The following is a 26480-nucleotide window of genomic DNA, read 5'->3' as shown; positions in this document are numbered from 1 at the left end:
AAGGCACCCAGAACTCCAACCGGAACCGGTTGATTAATTCATGAACTCGAAGCAAACTTGGAATCTTTTCACAGCCTGAGGATTAAGGGAATGGCTGAGAAAAAATTAAATAAAATGTATTTCTAGATAATTTTTGTTTTGTTTTGTTTGCTTTTTGAGACAGGGTTTCTCTATGTAGACTTGGCTGTCCTGGACTCACTTTGTAGACCAGGCTGGCCTCGAACTCACAGAGACCCACCTGCCTCTGCCTCCCAAGTGCTGGGATTGAAGGTGCCACACCACCGCCCAGCCCAAGACAACTTTTTAATTTCAACTTTTGTAGGAGAAAGGAGTGTTGATCTGGGTTTATAATTTGGAAATAAAATGCTAGTAGGTTAACCCGAATGCACATTTTCTCTACCTTCCTCGTGTCAAGCGACATTTACCCCATGAGGTTGGATCTCATACTTACTATGGCTTGTAGGCATGAACTGCCCACATAGTGGTCCCCAGACTGACACCTGCCCGTCAACTTCCAGATTCTGGGCAAGTCTCTCTGATGGATGTGAGGATTAGTCTTCACTCACACTGGCTGTACCCAGTGCCTGGGATACATGACAGGGCGGGAGGGAAGTCTAGCATGGTGCCAGGTGAGGGCGAAAGCTCAGGACCACCGCTGCCCAGGCATGCAGTGAAGCCTAGCCACTTTCTCAGTGTGCCACAGCTTCCTAGTCAGAGGATGGAGGAGGCACATACAGCCTGACATTTGTTAACCCTTTACTGTGCTGCCATCTGCAATATGTGTCAACTGGTGCTGTCTTCCCTGTGTGTGGATCCATGCCTGAGATGTGATGACACTGCCTCACAACATAGGTCACTGGGTGGGGGTGGGGGGAGCCTGTAGGAAAGCATTCTTCTGATGACAGGACCTACTTTAGCGTTGCATGGAAATCACTTAGAATTCCACGTAACAATTCTGCCATGGTGTCTGATGCTGAGGAGGAGACAATAGCAGAACTACCCTCAGGGTTACGCTGTGAGCCATCAGCTTACAACTGCTCTGGGCGTGCTAATAAACTGCAGCAACTGAAAGGTGGATTGTTTCGGTGACAATCTGTAAAGATTTCTCCTTTGAAGCAAAGTTCTACAATTGAAATAACTTTTTCTGCCTTCAATTGCAATCGCTTGAGATGTCTAGAGCAACTATTTCAAACACTGAATGTTTCCTTAATGAGTTGCTTTGGCAAATGCATGTGTGTCACACACACACACACACACACACACACACACACACACACACACACACCTCTAGTCCCAGCACTCAGAGGACTGAGGCAGGAGGATAGCAAGGCCCAGAGCAGCCAGGGCTTTATGATAAGCTCAAGGCTTGCCCAGGTTACAAGGTGAGATGGGATTCCTGGTCTCAAAGATACACAGAGAAAGACAGATACTTAAGAAAACAGACCAAGGCAGAATTTTCAGGGGGAAAACCCAAAGTATGATTTTGAAGTATTCTACCAAACAAATGCCGTTCTTCAGATTTTTATTGTCCTTTCTGATCTTGAATCTGATGTGCACCTGTGACCTGCAGGCAAGCCTCTCCCCTCTGGCAGCCAAAGCGGAGCTAGGAAGATGATGTTATTTATTTCCGTGTTAGCTGGACACATGCTGTGTTCTGTGCTTTTACTAAGGACACACAGGAGCTCAGCCCTTTCTACACACTATCCTGCCTTACACAGTGCAGTGGGGCTGGCTCTCGGATGGTCCCCTGTGGGCGTACAGCTGTGATCCGCAGCCATCCGTGTGCTGTGAATGCACCACGTATCTGTGACCCTTGTAGCCTTTCAGCGCATTACAGTGGAAAGCACGCAAGGTGGCACAGCCCTGGCGTCCACCGTGCTCCGTCCTCAGCATGAGTTAGACCTTCACGTGGCCCTCCCACAATGCACTTTGCACCTGAACAGTGTGGTATCCTCCCCTTGGCTGCCTCTAAAGCCCGTGATGCTCCTGTGACGCTGCTTCTCGGAAGCTCCTGTGACGCTATGACTGGAATACATGGCTTAGAGCAGTGGCTCTCAACCCTCTTCCTGCTGCTGCAACCTATGCCCTGCTTCCTCATGTTGTGCTGACGCCCAACCATAAAGTTATTTTTGTTGCTACTTCATAACTGCAATTTTGCTACTTTTATGAGTTATAACGTGACATCTGATATGAAGGACATCTGACCGCAACCCCTGTGAAAGGGCCGTCCGACCACGGAAGGGTCACAACGCACAGGCTGAGAACCCCTAGCCTAGGGCTCCTTCGCTCCACCTCACAGGTGCGCTCTCCTCTCCACTCTCTCTGTGCCTCGCTCACTAACTCCCCTCCCTCATACACTCACTTCCTCATGAACTTACTCCCTCCCCTCACTCGCTCACTCCTGCACTCACGTATTCACCCATCTGCTCATAAACACACTCATCTGTTCACTCTCTTACTAGCTCACTTTTTTACTCATGGATTCCCTGACTCCTTCACTCACCCACCATGAGAGTAGCAAGGCGCACTGACTCTAAAGAGCCCACAGAGCCACAGAGGAGATGCACAGGAGATGGGTTGTGCAGTGAGTGTTGGAAACGTCACAAACAATTCCATGTTGGGGGTTCGCCTGTCCTCCCTGAGAGTCACGTGCAAGTAGAGCCTTGAGAGTCCGTCGCTGGGCAGAGAGGGGGCATGGTGCCGTGTGAACAATGGCAGGGATGGAAGACACCCGGGATCTGAGGGGTGAGAGTGACTGGGGAGTGGGGGTCCTAGCCACAGGGGTAGTGGGGCCTGATGTTGGAGGCCTCAAGTGTCTATGGGATTGGTCATATCCTTGGGTCATGGGCAGCCTCAGCTAGACGTGAAAGTTTAAAATCTGACTGGTTTCTTTGGCAAAAGAACTAACTAAAACAAAAAGGAGAAATAGTTTGTTCTGATGACAGAGACTCAGCAGGAGGGCTACTTGTGAGATGATAATTTAAAGTTTTAATGCCTAACTCTAGTGTCACTGAAAAGCCATTAGGATTTTCTTATTGTTTTAGGGGTGTGAGCTCTAAAATGGCTGTTTTCCCCACTCAAAGCCAAGCGCTCTCCTCTCCTCTGCCTCTCTTTACCTACAGTGCGCACATCTTACAGTCCTGCCCCACGGTGGTGAGTGAGTCCTAGTCTCAGGCTCCCACTCTTCCCACACATTTCCGTGCCTCGGCCCTGACACAGCGGCTCCCTCTTTGGTTGATTCTGTCCCCTGTCCTTTCTCACCTTTCCCTTTCTTCTTCCTCTGAGGTTCCTTAAACAAAATGCCATGTCCTGGGCTCCGTTATTATAGGGAGGTGTGTTCGATAGCACGCACTGTCTCTGCGTGTCCTTTAGATCAGCCCACAGCTTGCCTGAAACAGTAATGCCCTTTAAAGTCTTCTGTGTCCTCAGGTGGAGGAGCAAGCTAGTCCGCCCGAGTCCCCAGCAGCCATACCTCATGCAGAGTGGCTGATCGCCAGCATGCCTGCTCCTCTGCTCAAGGGCCAGGCAGTGGCTGCCTGCTGGCAGGGCTGTGCACCTGCACAGTGCCTGGCTAGAGGGCTTAGGAAAGCCAGGTGTGCTCTGCCGCCCACGGAGCCATCATCTTATTAGCTCTAGGAAGAACCTTATCTGTAATGCACCGACTTTGGCTGCAGCTCTTTTACACTGGGACACAATTCAAGGCCCCAGACATTTCCAGTTTTAGCTACATGTGGTAGATGATAAGAGGATAGATGCGCCCTTCATACAGGACCCCCCCCCAAAAAAAAAACTCTCACAGGACCCCCCCCCCAAAAAAAACCTCTCAAGGCCACAGTAATATCTGGTCCTTTCCAGTATCCAAATGCAAGTGGATATATAGAATAATTGGCCGAAACTTCACAGCCTCTATTCACAGCAGACCGAGCCAGCTTTCTGTTTGTAGCACGGCTGGGATGTGTACAGGGTTAGGGCATGCTGAGAGCCTTTTATTGTACAGTGTGTGGCGCTCACAGGAGTGGGCTGGCCACAATGACTGAGGAGAGCTCAGTCACACCCCCAAGCCACATGGTCTGTCATGCTGCCTGCTGCAAACGCAGCTCATTGGCCAGGGATTAAAAAAAGCTGACACATGGGGACTCCCTGCGTTAATCCGTGTTAATACCTGAGGTGGCATGTGCTCCCACGGTGGAGACCAACTTCTCCTACACATGTTCATCATTTTATGACAGGGTCAATAGGAGAAGTAAGAGAAAGGAAAGAGAAGGAAAGGGAAGGGTGGGGAGGGAGGGAAGGGGAAGAGCGAAAGGGGGAGGGGCGGAGAAGACCATGCTATGGCAGTAAGCACGTCGCCATAGAAACATGGATCCAATAACAGTTCCCTTGATGAAGCAGTATTTGACCCATGTGGTCATCGCCAAGTACATCCCCACGGAGGTGGCTAATTTCCAGTGCATCTCACCCACACGTAGGTGCCATGGCTTGCATACCCATGGGTCAGTGCCAACTCAAAGCACTCGTGACAAGTTTGAACAAATGTCTACCTTAGAGGAAGGCTCTGCCCCAGCTCAGACTTGCCTCTCCCCATCAGTGCAGCCCATATCAAGCTAAGCAGTGACCAGTCTGTATGTATAACCATAGTCCAGGCCAGGACTGCCTCGAAGACAGATGCTTCCAAAGCTCATGTCTGTGGTCAGGAAACCCAGCTATTTTCTTGAGAGCGTGACCAGCTAATACTAGCACAGTGAGGTTTCTCTCCTTCCTGCTGTTGTGCACTGCAGACCACACAGTGCTGCCGTCATGCCTAAGAGGCACTGAGCGGTTTGCTAACGTGATAACACTATAGCCCTCAGTCAGGGGTGTCAACCTCACTATGTGCACGAGACTGACCCTAGGGACCTCGATCAAATTCTAAGGACAAAATAAGTAATACAAGGCAACTTCATTTTTTGGAGAGAGATAATTTACTATAGAGGGGTTTAAGTTACGGGTATTAAACATGCTTGTGCCATGTGTTTTAGTAGATGATAGACTAATTACACATGTAATGATCATTTAAAGGATTTGAGTGTTTATAGTATTTAGAAGTGTCACAGCCAGGTTAATTTGTGTAAATACATACCATGATAATTTCCTAATGACATAGCTACCCAAGGACATATTTCTCAGCATGATTCCTTGTTATCAAGCAATTATGGCTGTATTGGAACACACACACACACACACACACACACACACACACACACACACACACACACCACACACTCACTCACACATGCACTCTTTCTCTATCTATATACAATACATATATACATACATACACATATGTGTACTCTTTATCTCTATATATACACACATATATATATATATACATATACACACACTTATATATACATACACACATATATCACAAATCTAATTTTGAAAAATAAAGTTTTTATACAATGTTATTATCTTGGCATCATGACATGAGTAATGATGCTCACACACTAAGAGAAGTGTCAAAACCACATGTGTTGGCTCAGTTTACCTTCCAGGTAACCCTGATGCTCTGAGACGATGTGGGCTCCAGGTGAACTTCCTGAGGTGGACCATCAGGAGCTGTAGGGACCAGAACCACACGGGCAGGTTAGACAATATGTTCCGAGCAGGACACAGCTGCTGACCACTATATCTGCCATAGGGAAGTTTGTTCTCAGGAGCAGCAGGCGAAAGCAGCTGTGGTCCGTATGCGGGATTCGCCTTCCATTTTCTCAGGGGCATGTGAATCCTTGGGACCCATCACTATACCCGTCAAACTCAGCATGCCCAAGTCAGAGGAAGTAGCAGGTAAGACACATGCACGTCATACAACTCTGTGCTGTAGGCGAGGAGCCTTCCTGCCTCTCAAAGGCTTAAGTCATGCAGAGCTGTGATTCCTCAAGGTGCACAGGACAGGACTCGTATGTGTGTGTGTGTGTGTGTGTGTGTGTGTGTGTGTGTGTGTGTGTGTGTGTGTGTGTCTATGATCCCTCTAGTTCTTCACACTTTGCAGCTCAAGGTTCTCATGAGGCAGGAGCTCAGGTCACAGAGGGAGGCGACACCAAGCCTGTCACTCATGACAACACTGTGTGGTAACAGTCACTTCAGTTAGAGTTGGGCATCTCATACCCAACTCTGTGTGCCATTAGATGGGAAGAGGCTTCCGGCCAAGCCTTTATTCTCTCGTCAAAGCCACTAGGGATTGAAGAGACTCAAAAGGACCCTTCCTGTGACTGTGGAGATGGCAGGGAGGACACATGGGAGACAAGATAGCAGGTGCAGCAAGTCCAGGCGCGTCACAAAGTGCGCAGAGCTGACAGAGCTCAAAGGCTCAGTGCAGAGGAAGATGGTTTCCTCCTGATGAGCGAGATCAGTGTCATGCGGTCCTTGTAAGTCCAGGAGCTCACAACCTAGGCTCCACCTCTCCTCGGCTGTGTTGTTTTATGTAAGTTATACAACATCTCTGTCAACTCGGTTTCCCTTCTATGTCATAGGATAGACGTGTATCATGGGGACATTATGAAAGCAACGGGTTCAGTAAACAGAAACAGGCATGACACTGTAATCACTTTAAGTAGTGGGGAGGGAAGGGAGAAATCTAAGCTGTAAAAATCACAGGCAAAATTGAAGAAATGCCATTTTGGTTGAAGATGGAAGAGGCCCTAGAACCCGTGTGGAAACCGCAGGGCAGGACAGCTGCACACACACATCTTTACTGTTGGAAGAAGGCAGATTTAAACAGAGTTGTTTCTTTACTCAAAGCAAGCAAGCAAACAAAAAGACCATCAATGGTCAAGTCATTCATAAAATAGCACAAAACATACCCATGCTTATATATTCTTTAAACCATATCTAGGCACCTTGGAACACCTAACGGGATATGAGGGCCCTGCCAACAGTTGTGATTCTGTTATTTTTGCAGAATAACGCCAGAAGAAAAGTCTGTGTGTATACAGTTCAGATGCAGTCTTTAAAAATCTTTGTAGCCTGAAGTTTGAACCTGCAGGTGCAGATATCGGGGAGTCTGAGGGCCGACTCTCTATGACAGCAGTGTCGAGTGTTAGGATCCAAGCAGTGAGGAGAGTGCTGAAGGCTGCGAGCCCACAGGAAGAGCGCAGGAAATGGCTACAGCCAAGGACAAGAGTGAGCTTCTCAGCTCAGAGCCAGGCACCCCGGGTTGGGGGCAGGCTGAGGAAGGGAGCTCTTTAGGAGACTCACAGTGAGGGAGGGGTAACGTGTCACTGGCTGGGTGTGGGTGGGCAGGGACTTTGCAGAGGCAGAAATGGGTGGCAGTGGCAGCACCATACCTGCCGCTCGAAGAGTCCACTAGTCCAGAGGCTGTGGAAGTCGATTCCAAGGTTGTTAGTAAAACCCAAAGAAGGATCTGTGATACAGGCCAACTACCCTACCCCTGGGTGTTTTCCCAGCACACAATAAGTCACCACGCCACAGGGACATGTGTCCAGCCATGTTTACTGCCGTACTATTCCTGGTAGCTAAGTTATGGAAACAACCTAGGTGCCCTCCAGCAGAGGAGTAGACCCAGACAACGTGGCTTAGAGACACAGAGGCATTCCCCTCAGCCACACAGAGAACAAAGCGAGGAAGTGGATGCAGCTGGGGGCTGACCACGCTAACTCACTCTACCTCAGAAGGACAGCAGCTACGTCTCTCAGTTGTCGGTCACTAGTTTTAAATAGACACATAAAATCCTGGATGCCTAGATGAGACCGAACAGAGCTGTCTAGAACCCAAGTGGGGGTGCATGGAGGGGCAGAGAAAGGAAGGGTCGGGGTAGGTAGGCAAAAAAAGAAAAAAAAAAAAAAGAACATTGCTGTACAAGAACAGCCTTGTGCAGCCCAGTTTAATAAAAACAAAACAAAATACAACACAAAACAAAGACAAGAAAGATGGGGCTCAAACTGCTAGTCAGCGAGGAGGACAAAGGAGGAGGACAGCTGCCATACAGTGGAGAACAGAAAGGACGACAGATGAGTCCCACAGGGTAGCATCTGTGAGAGCCATGGAGGCTGAGGGCAGCCATGACAAAGGGGTGGAGCCTAGGAAGCCAGCTAGTGCTGGTGCCTCTGAGGGAAGGCGCAGGTTCTTCCTTGTCTGAGCACTGCAGAGAGGAGGAGGAACTTCAACCCATGGCCTGGTTTTCTATTTCATGCCCTCTTCCCAGGCATGCTCAAGCCTTCTGTGAACTCTACCACCATGTTTGTCCTCTGCTTTTCTCCATCATCGTGAGGATCCCAACAGCCTGGCACCCTGCTGTAGCCTGGCCTCAAAGCCCATCTTACTTTCTATTATGTTATAAGACATTAGTTCTGGCCTTGACTTGGCCCTTTAAGAGGTGGGGTGTGGCTCCAAAGTACTCTGAAGCTCCTACCCATCCATCCTGCTTACTGGCCACTCCCTGGACAGACCACTCCCTGTCCTGCTTATGTCCTATTCTCCTGTTCATGTGCATCTCTCCCATGTCCATCGCCTCAGCAGAGAAAAGTACACAGCTCTGGGCAGCTCTGAGCCTTTGCCCTTGAGCTTGACTGCCCTTCCATCACATCCCACCCTTGCCTGGGTGCCTACAGGCAGTATTTGCACCTAGGGGCACATCAGGCCCTAGTCTTTGGTCCTCCAGGGTCTCTCAGGAGCTGAGGCCAGAGGGAGTCCCTACCTGGAGGGATAGAACAAATCGCAGCTGTGAAAACCGAGCCCCTCCTGCCCCTCAACAGGCCCAGGCCCAGCTGCACCCCTGGCCCCGAGACCCCTGGGTTTCCTGATCCACCTGTACAAAGGCTGATCTGGCCTCAAAGTTACCTCCCAGCATACAGCTGCTGGAGCCCTCACGGTCAGAGCCTTGCCTCAGAGTTCTGCAAATCAAATATTCCACATGGAAACTTGATGTCAGATGTGATAAAACAAAACAAAACAAAAAAACTGTGGAATAGATTTCTTCTCATATCATGTGGCTCCATTAATTGCTTTTACTATTTTTAAGTATGTGTATGTTTATGAGTGTGAGCATGTACACGTACGTTCAGTACCTACAGAGGCCAGAGGCATCAAGTCTCCCAGAGCTGGAGTCACATGTAGTTTTGAGTCACCTGGCGTCAGTGCTGTGAGCTGAGCTTGGGACTTCTGCAAGAGCAACACGTGCTCCTAACCCTGAGACACCATCTCTCTAGACCTCACCAAAATCATTCTTGAGAAACTATCTTGAGTTGACCTTGTCAACCCTAAAGGAATTTCCACAGATTCTCTCTAATTCTTCTTCAAGGGAGGACAGAAGGTTACAAAGGGAACTAACTGTTGTCTCTGGATCATTATGAGAAAAGCCATTTTTAGTCATTAAAAGTGATTCATTTAATGTAAACTTTACGGCTCTCACATCACCACAGGCAACTTCTGTGAGGTGATGTCAAGGCAGAGATAACTAACGCTGAACTGGGGAGAGCAAGTCACAAATTATCCTGCTTATTGCACTAAATTGAAAAGTCATGCTGGCATTTGATACTTAAGAATCGGCCTGCACACTGCAAAACTGAAGCTGTAACATAAAAATGAGGGTGCAGGGTATTTTATTTTAATTTTAAACTTTTAGTTTACCTGTGTGCGTGCTTATGTGCACGTACCTGCCCGTGTATACGGGTTTATGCACATGAGTGCAGCAATATAAGATAATGTTAGAGACGCTGGGGCTGGAGTTACAGGCACTTGTGAGCCACACAGCTGAGACATTTCTCCATCTCTGAGGAGTTTGTTTTGTGCTTTTTAATATTAGAATATGCAGCAGTTTCTCTAGGGTAGGCAGAGACTGGACATAAAGACTGATAATTAGCATTATTTCCCAGAATTGATGGTCTTTGCATATGTATAGAAGTTAAAAATAAAAGGCTAACCCTTAAGACAACAAGGATTAGAGACTATTTACAGTTTCTAGTATTTTTTTCCAGGTCCACAGCAAGTCAACTTTCACTCATTCCGCATGGCTACACACATCAAGGAGAGATCTACCTGAGTGCCCATTGCACAGGACCATGCCACGCTCTCTTCTCCAGCCATTCTCACCCTGTGGATGCTGTGTATGGTTCCCTTCTGAGCTGGCTGCTCCCTGTGGGATGAGCCTCCTGCTCTTGACAGTCCACTGCCGCTCAAAGAACAGTGAGGTGCCAGGCTCTTGGAACATTCTCTCTTCCCAGAGAAATGTACCCATTTTTTAGCTACAGTCAGAGTCCTGAGTTTGTCCTATGAACTGGGGAACCCCTTGCTGATGAGGCTCCCTCACAGGTGTCTGCCTCTACTTTCATGGCTGGAGCTGGCAAGTACCTCCTGAGAGTCAGGCCATTGGGCTGAGGACTGGTGTCCCCACAGCAGCAGCAGCACTGTCCTCAGTAGCTAAGTGGTGGATCTGGCCTCAGAGCCCATTACAGTGGGAGTGAAGAAAGGAAATGTGCTTTGTAAAAGACAAAGGGATTTTCTCAGCCATAAAGAGAAACAAAGTTACTTTGTTTTCAGGAAAACAGAGACAACCTTACTCTGTGTATTAAGTCAGCCTCAGAAAGAAAAAATGTCATCTCCCCCGATTTGTGTTTCCTTGATTTTATACAGATACATAAGGTCATGCCTGTATATGTGACAGAGGGACAACTGACTAGCACTTCTATATATATGTATGTATGTATGTATGTATGTATGTATGTATGTATGTTTGCATGCATGCATGCATATATGCTTTTATACAGTGGGTTAGGATCAAATAGAAGACTCAGGAATACTGCATGACCTCACAGGCAGATCTCAGTCTGGGGCTAGTGTGTGAGGACAAGTTGTTTTTGTGGGGGGAAAGTTGCCAAAGTCACTACTCAGTGAAAACATGAAAATCATATTCTTGACACAAAGTAGAGACTGAATTCATGTAAAGCTGCTGATAGATTAATAGCTCACTCACCTAAACTGTTTATTTATTCAGTACTGCCGTGTGCCAAACACTGTTCTAGGGCCTAAGATGAAGCAATTACAATGCAGACAACTATTGCTGTGCATGTGAGAGAGGGCTGAAAATAAGCCAAAGGCAAGAACCAGAAAAGTCCAGTGTGTTGGATGGTGACCGGGATACTTTAACGAGAGTGTTACTAGGGTCTCAGGCATGCAGAGTGAGCAGAGTGGAACCCTCATAGGGTGGTGACAGGATTCCTAGACATGATATTTAGGCAAAGAATAGAACATGGCAAGGGAGAAAGGGGAAGAGCACTCTAGAATACTCTAGAACATTTCCAGAGCATCCTAAGTTAGCATCAGGCTAATGCTCCTGATGTGTATAGCCTGATGTGTATAGTGTGTATGCAGGAATACTGATGATCTTTCTGGGATTAATTCCTAAGACTCTTCCCCAATGAAAGGTGAAAAGAATAGTAACTAACCAAAAAGGGAAATGGTTAAAGGCTCTGTCATGTATCAGGGATGGCTGGCCCACAGAGATCCTTAACTTAGACCAGACCTGCTGAAAGTGCTCCATCTTGACCTCTCAGAAACCCACACCGTCCATCACATGCTAGTCTGTGAGAATGCCCGGACAGTCAAGGCGTGTTAGCATAATTGAACTTCTACATTGCCACACAGATTCGTAATGAAGATGATGATGGAGTCAGCCACAGACAGTGCCACACAACCTTCAGGGTTCAGCCGCTAACGGGAAGTGGCTCTCTGGCGAGGGTCAGGCCTGGCGTGACGTGTCTGATTGGTATCACGGAGCCCTGGGGAGTCGGAAGCACTTCTTCTCCATTAAGAGCTGATCTTGTCAACTCTGATAGTGTCTCCATGTACTCCGACTTCTCCTTTTGGGGGGGGGGGACTGCGAGGGAGTCAAGAGTGCGCTAAATGGTGCGACCTTGGCTGCATACTTGCTTTCTGAGGTCAAGTGCATTTAAGTGGTATGATTATTCACGTGGGCATTTTCATATAAAAGTACCCGGAACTGAGGCTCAGAAGCAGCGATATTTCCAACATTAGGAAGGAGTGCTGTGCTAATGGCAGCAATTTTTTTCTCCAGGCAGCTTTGTGATTGAGATACTGCAGGGATCTTAAATCAAGTTCCCACGGTGCAAATACGGTCTTCAAACTTTTCCATAACGGGTGAGAATTTGGTCCTATGCAATCTCTGTTATATTTTCCTCTTCTTAATTAAAAAAGAAAAAAAAAACCAATGTGGTAATTTCATACACAATCATAATATATTTAGATTGCATTATTCTTGTCACTGGGTTAATGGGTGGGATTTGATTTCCTTGTTTAAGTTTGCTGATGATTGAGTCAAGGAAGGGGAGGACTGTTGTCAACAGCAGGTCCATCTGAGGGAATCCACGCACTGGGCTCCAGCTGAGAGCTTCCAGGTGCAGAGGACAGACAGCAGCTGCTGGGGCAGATGAAGATGATAAGTGTCCAGATTTTAAAGAGTCACCCCTCACTCAGAGGCATGAGATACAGGAAGATCCTAAGTGGAGCCTTCCTAAGGCCACACCCCTCTGCGGATTATGATAGGGGTGGAGTGGAATATTGGGGGGCACACAAGAAGGGAGCAGGAGGAAGGCTCCTTAGTGGCAGTCAGAGCTGTGCTGGGAAGGCCTTACTCCATCTTGCCTCATCCTTGGCCTCCATTATCTTTTGTCCAAACCCAAATGTCAGTCTTTTCAAGCTGCCGTAATGAGAACACACCCAGCCAAGTGTGTCCTAAGAACCAGAACTTTAATTGTATAGAAACAGGTTTCTAGAGTGTGAGCTGGAAGATTGTACTTTAGTGAAGGTGTAGATTGTGCCTCTGCCCCTCCTCCTCACACGGCAGGGGCCAGCCAGCTCTCTTGTTATAAGGGGTTCCCTGTGCTTGTCATGGTACAGCCTCATAGCACACACAGCTCCGTAAGGCCCCGCCCCTTACTAAAAGAGTGTGCGGATTTGGTGAATTTGGGGGGCATGTAAGCATCCTTCTAAACCTTTGGTGTGGATTTAACACTACATGTGTACACACACACACACCATGAGAAGTCTTCTCTCATACTAAGAGCACAAATAGTGAACACTCCCTGGTGTTGAAGGAGTCTAAGCACAGCTCAGGACACCAGAGTCCATGGAGACGTGACAACAAAACCTATCTGCTATTAGCGTCAAGATTTTCGGCCTGAGCTAGCAAGGACTTGGACACTGAGTCCACTCAGTGACGGGATCAGTAACTTCACAGAGCGGAAATGTCTCTGACCCTGGCTCTTCCAGGAAAAGCACAGAAAAGAAGAACCAAAGTTTGGAAGGGTTAGCAGAGTGGGGAGGAAGCATAAACACCAGGCAAAGTTGTCAAAGGAGAGGTCAGGGTAGGGATGCTGGGAGCCACTGCCGGTGGCTTCAAGGTAGTTGAGGGGTGTAGGCACCTAGGGCTAAGTGCCTCACAGATGTGTCCTGAGCAGATGTGAATTGATGGGTGAATTGATAGGTGCCCAACACAAGGTCAAAACACTACAGCCTCCAGAAGCTTCCAGCCAGTGTTCCCTTCGTGGCAAATACACTATTTTCAGAAAAGCATCAGAAAGCTCTCTCTAGATGGCTGCAGCTCTGCCCAAAGACACGCCTTTGAGCATCACTGCAGAAGATGGCTGTGGCATCTGCAGTCAGTTGTAAAGAGGGAGCCTTAGTTAGTGTGGTGGCTCTTCCACCTATGAGTCACACGTGGAAAATGACTTCCTGATTCTAGTCATGCAAATCCTGCCCAAAGAGGAAGCCTCGCTGTTAGGCTATTGTCTTTCCTGCTTATCTGAATGTCGAATCAGATCCCAAGCCTGCACCCAGGTGACACTCAAGAGCCTAGTTATAGACTCTGCTTCTGTCTGCAGAGATACTCAGCAGCTCCCTGCAGAACAGAACCCAGAGCTGTTCACCTGGCCTCCTGGATGCAGGGAGAGTTGCTGCCATGGCAACCGAAGGCTACTCTGAGAAGGTGAGGAGGAAAGGACACAGCCTGCTCACGATGGCCATCAGGGGAGCAGCTGCAGGAAATAGTGCTGGAAGGAGCGAGTGACAGGGGTGTGAGAGGACAAGGAAGAGATCGAGCATGTGGCTAAAAGCTACATTTTGGGGTGAAGAATGTGGGAAATTTGTTCTCTGAGGAGCCAGCATACTGTAATTCTAGAAAGTTAGCGATGGGGTAGGCAAACATTTTAAGAAGATTCTGCTTTTTACTGAAACACACGTCCAGACTCAATTTCTGCTTATTTCAGAGCAAATCAAAGACTTCCAGAACTTGGAATTTGGTTCTTCAGTGGTCAGGTATGCTTGCGTAAGGAAGAAAAGGCACCAGATTTATCAAATCTATTTTATAAGTGAGAAGACATGAAGAAAGGGTCTAAGGATCAAACACAAAGGCATCCTGTCACCCACCTTTAAAATTTCAAGATTGGACGTCTTCCTGCACTGAGAAACAGGCCTTGGCTTATGGCCTTGAACACATGCAATCTTGTCTGATCTTGGAAGCAAAGCGTGGTCAGACCTGGTCAGTACTGGATGGGAGAAATGGCCACTGCATTGTCCATACACTTCAGCTCATTTCCTTAAGAGTAATGTTGACCACATAACAAACACTTTCAATGCTATGACAGGGCTGGTTCAGAAATCACACTTCTTAGAATTTAGCGTGGGAAAGTAACTTTAAAAAAGTGGCCATGAAAGGTGGCAGGACGTTCATCATGGTAGGATGTACACTAAAGAAAAATTTAACATGCCTCAGCATGTCCAACCATGTGGTAGGGCACGTCACTATGAAGCATAGAAGAATATTCTGGAGACACAAGCACAATGTCTGTGATATACACAGTGGACGGTGGGAAGTCAATAATGACCTGGCCGAAAGATGACACCAACTTCTAGAGAAGTCACAGTCATCGGAAGATAAGGGATGATGGTCTGACCTTGGATGACCTTGGACCAAGCTTACAAACACTGGTTGGTGGCGGGAAAGGGAAGGTAGGCTTGAGTGCCAGTCACTCCTCTCTTTCTAAGAAATAAGCCACATATTGGCTCCCTGATTCCACACAACAGAAGGCCTCAAACATTGGCTTTCTCAGCTCTTCCACGGACAGTCTAACAGCCAGCATCCAATGGCCACTGTCTAGGTTTTCAGTCCTGAACTAACCAGTTAACTCTAGCCAGCCAGGCTGGAGTAGACACGTATGACTTTGTGCACACACATACGGGCATGCATGCTGATGTGTGTTCATGGATGCATGTATAAGTGGTGAAACAGGTCACAAAAATGACCTAGAAGGTTCTGTCTACATGGCCGTATGTCAACTGTAGGTGCCAGCCAGGATGGTAGAAGTTGCTTTGCCTGTTTCAAAATGCTTACATGTATCTACAGGGTTTTCAACATTTAATAAGAAATAATTCATCACAGTGAAAGACGAATTCAGTGATGTTATCAATCATTAAAGCAACCTGTGCCTTTCCACTTGCCCATAGACAAAGTCTTGGGGTTTCCAAATTAAGCATCTTTCTCTCTTCCCACACTTGAGTTCATAGATCTGGGAAGTGTTTTCCCATCTACTTGGGTCCAGTGCATCAAAACCAAGGGGCTGTACAAAGGCATGTCTCTGTGAGTCCCTCAGCGCTGCTGGCCTAATACTTTACATTCACACACTTCTGCATTAAGAAGCCTGACCATCTGAATAGCAAGCAATGGCTTCAAAACATTGGCAGTGTGCTATGGGCGTTTTTACAGGGTGTGGGACTCTGGGAAGCCCACATCAAAGACTGTCACCCGGAGTGGGGAAAGGGGCCCATTCTAAGTGGCCAAGTCACTGGCGTGACTTTCTGGGTGGCAGGCTCTGACCAGTGCCACCTACCTGCCTCATCCGCCGTGATGGTGATCTCGTTGCTGGGCTCGCTCTTGCCGATCCGGTTCTTGGCGTACATGCGGACGCTGTAGGTGGAGGAAGGGTGGATATCAATGATGGTGGCCGAGTTCAGCTGAGGGGAAACATCTTTGGTTCTTTGAGCGGAATCCCAGGAGTCTTTTGGGTTTTGTTTTTCAAAAAAGAAGAGATAGAGATGTGAGTTTTTTTCCTCTGCCTTGGAAAGTTCACAATAGGAATAATAATAATAAAAAATAACAACGAAAAGAAAATAAATGAGGAGAGAAAAAAATAACCCCTAAGGGGAAATCTCAACACAATGTTCACAACCTCTTGTCATAGCTGGTCATCAGAGGGGACAGGGGGTCGTACACTTATTACCCACACCAGTGCCAGTGGGTAAAGACTGAGGAGCTTGGTACAGGGAGGAACCTTGGGCAAACACAGAACACATGTCCAGGGAAGAGTAAGATGGGAGACACAGTGGTGGACGGTGGTTCAGGGGAAGCCTTGGCCACACACAAGAGCTTATTCTACCGTGTACCGTGACAAGCTCTCTAAATAGTTCAGACATTGATCCCCACCCAGGTCCCTGGTTCTAAAGGGCATGAAATCTCAGCAAAACTCATATCTATATCTGACCCTTTCTTGCCAAATCAAGTATGATAAAACTGAGATCGTTCTGCACAGCCTGCTCAATCTTAGTGTAAATCTCACAAAACAAACGCCTTGATCAACTCTAATTTTTAAAACTCATTTTTATCCCTAATCTTTTGTAGCAGGGATTTTTTTCAACCTCAGATGTTTTGAACATCAGCACCTGCCCATTGCAAAGAGGTATCAGGGAATATGTGACAGTTTGAGGAGAAGGGTTTTTAGGGTTTTGGTGGAAGATGGTGAGGTCATCCTAATTGAGAGTTGACTGAGGTTGGGTCACACTGAGACAATGGGTGGACAGTGTGTGTACCCATCCCCCCACTCCAGGTCTTCTCTTATGATGCCCAACACTCTGGAGGTTTCTATGGACATACTCTACTCCCTAGCAGATTCTAAACTCCACAAGGTCAGAGGTCACATTTGCCATCCAATATGCATTGCCAATGCTCATTGAGCGCCTGGCCTCAGCAAGGACACAGTAAAGGCATAATAAGTAGGTAAGTGAACGGATGGCAAGCCCATAGACCCTCGTGCCTTGGTAGTGCCACCTCCACTGTCACACTAGTAATGAGCATAAGGTGGCTGCCTCGTTCTAAGTTAAAGCAAGACTTGAAAAAAACAAACAAACAAAACAAAACCAAAAAGCGCATGGCTTCACACTGCTTGTAAGGTTCTTAGTTCTTGGGGAATAACACGTGACGGCAATGGGGTCATCCCTGTCAGAGTGCAGATTACGGGTTATCTTCTGAGTTGGGAAAACTGAAGCTAGGGTGCTGTGTCATAGGACAGAGAGAGAATATGGCCAAAACTGAATTACGAGATTTGAGAGAGGATGAATTGATGGGGAAGTTTTGTTTCAATGAAGTGATGTCCAATGAGGGAGAGAGAGAGAGAGAGAGAGAGAGAGAGAGAGAGAGAGAGAGAGAGAGAGAGAGAGAGGGAGGGAGGGAGGGAGGGAGGGAGAGAGCGCAAGCACCAGGTCTCCTGAGGAAGATGTTTGATGCAGGGAGGAGCAACCAGCATTTTAAGATACAAAGAAGCACGGGAGGAAGGATGGCTGAAGGCTCTACTAAGATTAGATGAAGGTTTTTAGGTGCAAGGACCAATGGAACAGAACTCTTTTCACTGCAGAGATGTGGACGAGACCAAGAGCCTGGAAAGCAATTCAATATCCACTGCCTGCTTCTTCTACCAGCCTCCCATGCCTCACATCACAGGAAACATCACTGCAGGGATGAATGTCTGCGCACACTGAGCACTCAGCTCTCCCTCACTTGCTGTGGGTTCCTTTGACCCAGCCTGAGCCCCTGTAGGTGGTCTACTTGCAAAACAACCTTCCAGCTTGACTCAGAAGCTTCCCCATCTGGGTAGAATTTACCATCTCCCTGTAGAAAACAACATCTCTCCAGACATTGGTCCAAGAGGAAGTAAAGATGTTTCCACGGAAATGCTAGTGCCTGTTTCTCCAGCTGTCCCCAAACCCTCCCCCCACCCAGGCTTGAACCCTCAGATGCGGTTGGTTTTGCAGCCACACTTTGCAGTCTGTGTCCTCCAAGGATGTTGACTTGGGCTGTGCTACAGCCTTCCCAGTTATATTTGCATTTTAACCTGTAACTTCGCTCTTCGTTTAGAGCACTGGCCTGGGCGCCATCATAAACACAGGTGCTTGTTCCTGTGGCTCTCGCGTCTGTGGGGATACTGGTGGGCCTATTGGTTTCTGTCCTTCCAAACTTGTTGAATCTCAGTTTTGGGGTTACTGTGATTATGGATGGACATTTGTGGTAGAAATCTTTACTGATCTGGTCATTATGAGAGTTTGAGACAACTGTCTCATTTGATTGAATTCTCAGGACTGTCAAACCAAGTGTTTGATTTTTTCACTGTGAAAGTGTAGGGACCCAATCTACACGCAGATTGTGAAAACTGGGAGCTCTATTTGACCATAATGGTGTTACCTCAGCCTCAAGATCCTTCTCCCACAGCCCTTGACCTCCACATGCTCTCCTGCACATCTTATGAGTTGGTAGTACCAGTCATCCGCCTCAGGGCTGTGACACCCCAACAACGTCCCCACAAGGTCTTGGCTTGCCTTTACTTACTGGTGGGGAAGGATGATGCACACATAGTTTTGTCATATACAAAAGAAGGCAACTCTGGCCAAAGACGATTGTAACACTGCATGTTTGCAGGACCAGACTGTGGCCTACCTCAGCAAGCGCGTACTAGAAGCATCTACTGGAAAGCGTCATACTCCAAGCGGTTGGTGGAGAAGAGGGAAGTCTGCTGCTGGCTTCATCACTGCAGATAAGCCCCACCCCCCCGCTGCTGGCTTCATAACTGCAGATAAGCCCCGCCTCCTGCTGCTGGCTTCACCACTGCAGATAAGTCCCGTCCCCGTGGAGTGGGAAGCAAATTTATACATGAGGGGGCTCAGCTTTAGGCCAGACGCCTGACTCTAGAGGGTGACAGGTCACTAGGGACAAGAGTAAAACTGTGGGCGTGGCTTAAAGAGATGCAGTTAAAGGCCAGAGACCAGAACGACCCGGGGGATGGGGGTGGGGTGGGGTGGGATGGGGTCGGGGTTTAGTGGGGTGGGGGGTGGGGGTCGGGTGGGGTCGGAGGTGAGGCCGAAACTTCTAGAAACAGAAAAACAAAAAAGGCTTGAAGATCAGGAGGGAGCTGAAAGGAAGACTAGGACCAAAACGCAGGCACAGGGACACCGGAAAACATCTTTCTGGGATAGTAGTCCCGATGAAGCTGCTAGAGGGAAATTGTGCCTTGGGCCCGGATGTAGCCTTTTGTCTGAGGACTGATCACAGGGAGGCGCTGCCCACCAAGCCTGGTTGCTGTGCACTGACCAAGGTGCTGAAGTTCTCCATGCTCTGGGAAGTGGAAGGAGAGGAAAGGGGCCAAGAGAGCAGGACTGGAAGAGAAAGGCGTTGGGGCAAGCAATTGGAGAGGAGAGATCAGATGTAATAACTACAGGCCCGTGAGCGGGAGGCCACATGAGCGGATGTTGAAGGGCTGTTACAGAGGCCAGAGTGTCCATGTAGATGACAGGTAATTTCCCCAAGAATCAAAACTAGGGTAATGAGCAAGCCACAGAGCTGCTGGCAGCAGTGAAGGCTTGTAGGGTGGGGAGGCCCCCGCCGCCTATGCTCGCCTCCTACCACTTGACATCTGTGGCTTTGTTCTGGGTTTTTACAGAGGCGGTGCTCAGAAGTAGATATGGACATGGGCTTTTTAATATCATTATTATTTTGGTGAGCAGAAAACCAAGGACACTCATCCATCTTCACATCACAGAAGGAGGTCCACTTGGCCAAGCGGTGATGGATGGGCTTTGGAAGCCCTGTGTGGGTGAAGAGTCCCAGGCAGCCAGGGCAGAGCGGGCCCTGCACAGCTGGTGAGCTGATACTTCCTGGCCTGGATTGATCCAGCCTTGGCCGATGCGATGCACTGGCAAGAAGCCTCTTTGTCAAGAACAGGAAGGGTGGATTTTTGTTTTTGTTTTGCACTGGTGGGATGTGGCTTTTGTAGAACATTTACAAAAAGTAGATGAAAAGTTCCTTCGCAAGATGATGGCACTGCTCCAGAGAGCCAGGGTTCAGTGAACATTTATTATGAGCCTAGCATTGATGACAGGAACACTGGAGTGCAGAGACACCGTGAAGGACTGGCCAGAGACAGGACACAAGGGTGCTTCAAAGGGACGGTAGAAAATAGATGTTAACTGAGAATTACAGGAGTATGGGTAGAGAAGGGGGTTAGGCTGGTCAGGGAGGAGCTGTAGCCTGAAGGATGGGCTCTCTGTGAACTCAGTTCAGAAATTGCGTCTGTTTCTATGTTGTGCTAGTGAGGCTTACACACCCAGATGTTACTTTGGAAGGACACAACTCACAAAGATGCTGACATCCAGTTTACAGAACTGAGTGCAGCCTCTACTCACAAAGAGAGAAGCTTCTCCTGCCTTTTTTCCCTCTCTCCCTCCTTCCCTCCCTCCCTCCCTCCCTCCATCCTTCCAGAGGTTTCTACTCTAAGGCTGAAGTATGTAAATTAAACACAAGAAATGTTCCTTTCACATTCTATGGAGATGGGTATGGGGGTGGGGGATGAGGATGGGGGTGAGGGATGGGGGTACACACTGAGAGTTCTTAGATGGTGGGAATCCCAGCAAGAGGAGCTTTTTGGGGACCTGCATCATGTCAACCATTTTCATGCATGTTTGAGCAACACAAAAGGCTGCGCTTGTCGGCTGTTAACTGTGTGTCCGACAATGAGTGAGGCATTTTAAGTGTACTTCGGTCTTAAGGACACATTAAACATCCACTCAATCCACTCAACATGCACTGCCCATCAGGTATTCAAAGCAATGGGCGGCGTGCCAATAGACCTAGCAGGCCGTGGGAGCCCAACCAGCTTCCAGGCCAGGTGAATGGGTGACATGCACAAATAGATACGGCAGTTAATACACATAGATATGCACAGGCCCTGCTGTGGTAAAAGAGCACTAAGGAGGAGCAGAGGGCCCTGTGGTCCAGTCTTCCTGCCAGAGGAAGCCTTGGCCTCTACAATGGTCTTTTCTTTCACAGAAGAGGTTAGCAGAAGAGAGACAGAGGAATAGCAAGGTGAGGCTCAGGCCAGCAGAGGGCCAGGGTGAGCTGTATCTCAGTGCTCCCTATTGTTGGTCTGGGTGGGTGTCAGCAGTCAGCAGGGAGGGACCCTCCTTGCAGGTGGCAGAAATCTAGCCTATTCCTCAGTGGGAGGCTGCTGTGTGTTCCAGTCCCAGGAACACAGGCAGCCAGTGCTCAGCCTGTGGGAAGGTGAGGCTCCCCGGTGCTACCTGGGTCCTGTTGAGTGACTCCATGCCCGCCTGCATCTCTGCTGGCTCTCATCACTACCGCTCCTTTCCAGGCAAGTCTCTGCCTGGCTTCACTGTTTCCTTAAAGACCTATATTCCAGGCCTCTCACTCCTGAGCTGCCCTCCGACTCGTTTCTTTAAAGCCAGCATCAAAGCCATCCTCTCTCCCGGCTGGCTCTGGACAAAGTGTGTCTCAGCCCTGAGCCCTGGATGCTGCTCCACTACTTTCCCCAGGGACATTGTGACTTGGAGCTGCACTGCCCACCTCAGAGGACTTCCCAAGGCTTCCCGCATGCACCACCGCCATTCGCAACTCTGAGACCAGTGAGCTGAGCCCCTTGTTCTTACGTGTGCCCCCATCTGGCTATCCTAGACATGATCCTTAAACCATTGATCCACACACGGCACCTTCTCTGAGTCTCCAAACCCTGCTTTTCCTGACTCCTCGCTTCTGTAAATTCACCTTCACCAATTTCTGATTCTCTCTCTCCGGCACACGGCTGGTGAGGCATCTCTCCCGCTGGAACTGCTTTCCTTAGCTGTCCTGAGGTTGATATGTGGCTACAGCTCTGCTCAAAAGAGACCAAATCAGTCCCTACGGGACAATATGAAAAAAATGGTCTTGAGCCTCTGAAGAGTTGTATTATTAACCCTTCCCATGCAGGTGGCTCTCCTACCTCACATCGCCTATAAGAAATAGTAAAATTCCAACCAGATGCCACAGTGGTGTTTTTCTCTCTCCATTCAGGGAGACAATATGATCCCAAGGGGGCTGGCAGCCTCTGGAGAAGCCCAGTGAGTGGCTGTCACGGTGTAGATATCTGGGTCAGTTGTGTGTGTGGGCTATGGACTGACTGAGTGTTCCGTGGCCTGTCCCGGGACATTTCCAGGGGCCTGTTGTAGAGCCACTGTCCCTTACAAGAAGATGAGCCTTCCTCATTCTGCATAAGCTTACTGTATGCTACATCTGGCAGACACTGGCATGGCTGGAGCCTGGGGCTCAGGATGGGAGAGGCAGGCTTGTCCTCTGAGGCAGTCACCTCACTAAAGGTGAGGAAGGGTAAAGCAGGCCAGCGGCTGGGAAAGATCATAACAGAAGCCTGTTTCTGTTGGTACCCACGGTCACACCTGAGGTGGTGGCAGGAATGCGTACCAGGGACAAGGGGGGATCAAGACTGAGTTCCAGCCAGGCCACTAAGAAAGGGCCAAACTTGAACATAGAAAGGAACCTGGACACACTCATGCAAGGAATGGACCGGATGGAAAGAACCTTCTGAGATTTGTGACTGTGCAGAGGAGCTGTGGACATAGAATGAGGAAACGAGGAAGATGGAAGGCGAGTGAGGTGGAGACAGAGCAAGGGGAGGGAGTAGAAGGCTCACCTGATTTATTCTTGCATTCGATGTCGTAGCCTGTGATGGGGCTGTTGCCATCAAACCCCATGGTCCACCTGAGCGTGATTGTGCGTGCTTTGACATCTTTGATTTCAATCTCGGGAGGGTCTGGAGGTTCTGTGCCGTTAACAGAAAGACCAGGGTGAGTACAAACCAAGCCTGGGCATAAGCTCTAAGGGAAGACCTGGCTACAGCATGTAGGCCTCTGTGGGCATTAAGGAGTTGGAAGCATTTGTTAGTAAATTTTTTTTTGTTGTTTCTGATTAGGTAGAAGGCATTGCCCCACTTCTCCAAGAGACTTCTCCAGGAGATTCTGTTTATAGCCTGTGTGGCCCAAGGCCAGACCTGCAGGATGTAGGTGTCACTGCTCTGACTCACAGCACACTCGTCCCCAGACACGGGACTTCCATTTCATCCTCTTCCTTTAGTACACAAGCTCCCGAGGAGCAGGAAGCACCAGCCCAGCTTGGCTGCACAGCCTGGGGTGCTGGCCTCTCACCGGCCCTAGTTCCCACAAGGGCACTGTTCCCCATGGTTCAGGGATTCACTCTGGCATAATCACAGCCTCTGATAAAGTCCAGATTTATACCAGTTTCCTACAAAGCTAGAATTTCCTGAAAAAATCAAACTATTTCCAGCTGCCCAAGGTCACACACCTCCTTCTGCTGTGTCCGCCCTACCTTGTACTGTGAGCTGAATTATCCCACGGTCCTCCCCATAAGAATTGATAGCATGGCAGGAGAAGAACCCGGAATCTTCTCTCACTGTTGGCAAAATCTGCGACCAAAACAGAAAAGCAGCCACATCAGTTACTAGCTTAAGCTGGGCATCAGCAGACATGGCTTCCGGCGGGAAAACAGCCGTTAACCTTTCTGCTATTCCGAGAACTCAGTCAGTACTGCTTATAAACATGGACACAGGACACACACACATACACACACACACACACACACACACACACACACACACACACACACACACACCACAGACACAGAGAGAGACACACATAAACATTCCTGCTTCTACACTGACACATAGATACACACGTACATGGACATATAGATATTCACACAGACACAGGCACATCCATACTCACACATGAACATCATACTAACACACATGAACACAGACACAAATAACATATCCATGGACACACACACACACACACACACACACACACACACACACATATTCCCAGTCACACATAATATACACAGAGATACCCTCACACATAGCTTTCCATTCATGCACATGGACACACACATACAGACAAATACTATACACAGATACACACAGAAATGTACAGAGATACATACACATTCACATTTACACAGTCACCCAGAGAGGTACACTTAGACACAAACAGATGCACACACACCTATCTACTCTCACAGATGCACACACAAGCCACACACTCATGCCCAAACTCAACAGACTTACCCTCAACATATACACTCTCACGTACAGACACACCGATAAAGACGAACTCACACACAGACCGACACGTACTGACATACATTGGCACACATAATGCATGCATTTACACAAATTCACACACACGCCTATACCATCTAAGGGGAAACTACTTCCTTGCAATTGTGAGCATATAAATGGGCTGTCTGTCACTGGACTGCATGTGCAGTTTACACGGGCTGCTGTGGCCAGGCCACATGCTACACACACTTCTTCCTTTTCCCGAGGCGTGTAATTTTAAAGACCCACACACAAGAAACATTTATGAAGGCAGCAGCCCCCCTGAACCTAACACTGTTCCCACAGGTGTAGCTGTACCACTGCTGTGCACACTGTTTCCCCTCAGAATTTCCTAAACAGTCAGTGTACCAGCTCTTCACACCGTATTTGCTATTCTGAGCACCACAGCGTGGGCTCAAGCGTGTGGGCGACGTGTTATAGGCAAAGTCTATGGTATCTGCATAAATGATTACGTCATCCTCACATCTGGTATCTATGGAAACTAAGGCAGGGCTCTACAGCCAATGTCCTCAGGACCTCACTAGCGTGATGTACCACAGAGGCTCCAGGTTGCACCATGGAGACAGAGCCACTGTCTGTTCCAAGGACGCAGCTTTACGTTTCCCCTATGTGTGCACTTCCGTACCAGCCCCTCCTTGTTACAAAAGCGTTGCCCAGTCCATCCCCCATGGCACTGGAGGAGGGCTGGACAGACGTGTGGCCTCCTGACTCCCGTGCTTCTGCATTAATGACGCAATATTCTCTACCCCGGATTTCTCCAAAGAAGCAAGATAGTTTTTTTTAAAAAAATTGTAGGGCTTGGAGAGATGGCTCATCCATTAAAGGCTAGGCTCACAACCAACAATAACGTTTTTTACTTTATTTTCAGTTACATGTGCATGTGTGAGGTCACGTGTACATGTGTGCACGAGCCCGTGGAGCCCGGGAGAAGGTGACGGACCCCTCTAGAGCTAGAGTCCCAGGTGGCTGTGAGCCACCTAATGCTGGAGCTGGGAACTAAACTCAAGGCCTCTGGAAAGGCAGTGGGTGCTTGCTCTTAACTGCTGAGCTCTCTCTCTAGCTGTCAAAAAAGTAGTTTTATTGTAGTAATTTTTGTTGTTGTTGTTGTTTTTTTGTTTTTGGTTTTGTTTTTTTTTTTTGTCTCGATGATCCTGCTGTTTTTGTAGAAAGCTGAACATGCACACTGCACACACCGTGACTCCTCTGAGGAGCTTCACTGTGGGCAGTGGCTGTGAGACCTCATTTCTGAGGGTCACTCAGTGACCTTGCCCAAGTAGATGGGCAGAGGGAGTGTCATGAGGAAATTCCAACAGGATATTCACAGTACATCACAGCCATGCACACAATTGTGTGAGGGGGCTGACCGTCCCAGCTGCCCCCCTGTGCCCTTCTGCCATGCACACACTGTGTGAGGGGCTGACTGACCGTCCCAGCTGCCCCCCTGTGCCCTTCTGCCATGCACACACTGTGTGAGGGGCTGACTGACCGTCCCAGCTGCCCCCCTGTGCCCTTCTGCCATATTTTTACCTGCAGAGTGGAGATCACTTCCTCTCCCACCTCCTTGGTGGACACCAGGTAGCGGGCCATTTCCGGGTTAATGATCCTGTCCTCCTTCTCCCAGCGGACGATGATGGGCTTCTCCCCATGCGCAGTGCAGCTCATCTCCTTCTTTTGACCCTGAGTGGCCAGGGTGGTGTTGGGGTAAGAGGTTATCATGGCCGGAACTAAAATAAACAAAGAAGACAGGCCTTGCTCAGTGAACCTGCACTCAGGACTCTCCCACCATCATAGTCAGCTTGAGTGACGCGTAAAGAGACACTTCTCTGAAATAAGATTTGCTCAAGAAACTGCCATGCAGGAACCAAGAGGAGCAACAAAAACAAAGTGGGCATACGAAGCTTGACTAACTGGGCCCAGGGAAGAAACTGGGGTTGCAGGGGCTGCTGTTCCGTTCCAGGCCTGCTGGGACCGGATGTGAGTCAGGGAGCTGGAGGGGGGATGGAGGGGCTATGTCACCAGGGCACACAGGCTAGTGATGGTTCTTCAGCCGCAGGGCGCGGGTGGTGGGGAAGGTGAGGGCACACAAGGGGAGGGATGGGACTGGCGGACCAATGGGCCTTACTTGCCAGTTTGCATCAGTCGTGGTAATTACTTCTTACATGCTTC

At 48.6% G+C, this 26480-nt stretch overlaps 1 protein-coding gene across 3 annotated transcripts in view; it reads right to left on the bottom strand.

Moving 5' to 3' along the window:
• The window catches only part of DSCAM (DS cell adhesion molecule), a 580894-nt gene that overhangs the window by 119637 nt on the left and 434777 nt on the right, over window positions 1-26480 (bottom strand). For all 3 annotated transcript variants that reach the window (XM_084800819.1, XM_084800820.1, XM_084800821.1), the window contains exons 12-16: window positions 25842-26038; window positions 23501-23597; window positions 22809-22937; window positions 15900-16067; window positions 5528-5598 (exon numbers count right to left, since the gene is read on the bottom strand). In XM_084800819.1, the coding sequence (XP_084656945.1) occupies window positions 5528-5598; window positions 15900-16067; window positions 22809-22937; window positions 23501-23597; window positions 25842-26038 (662 nt within the window). The remainder of the gene's footprint in view (window positions 1-5527; window positions 5599-15899; window positions 16068-22808; window positions 22938-23500; window positions 23598-25841; window positions 26039-26480) is intronic.

This window comes from Acomys minous (genome assembly GCF_964271855.1).
Source record: "Acomys minous genome assembly, chromosome: 11".
NCBI lineage: Eukaryota > Metazoa > Chordata > Mammalia > Rodentia > Muridae > Acomys > Acomys minous.
The sequence above is the reverse complement of the archived record's forward strand: the minus strand, read 5'-3'. Positions and strand labels throughout refer to the sequence as shown.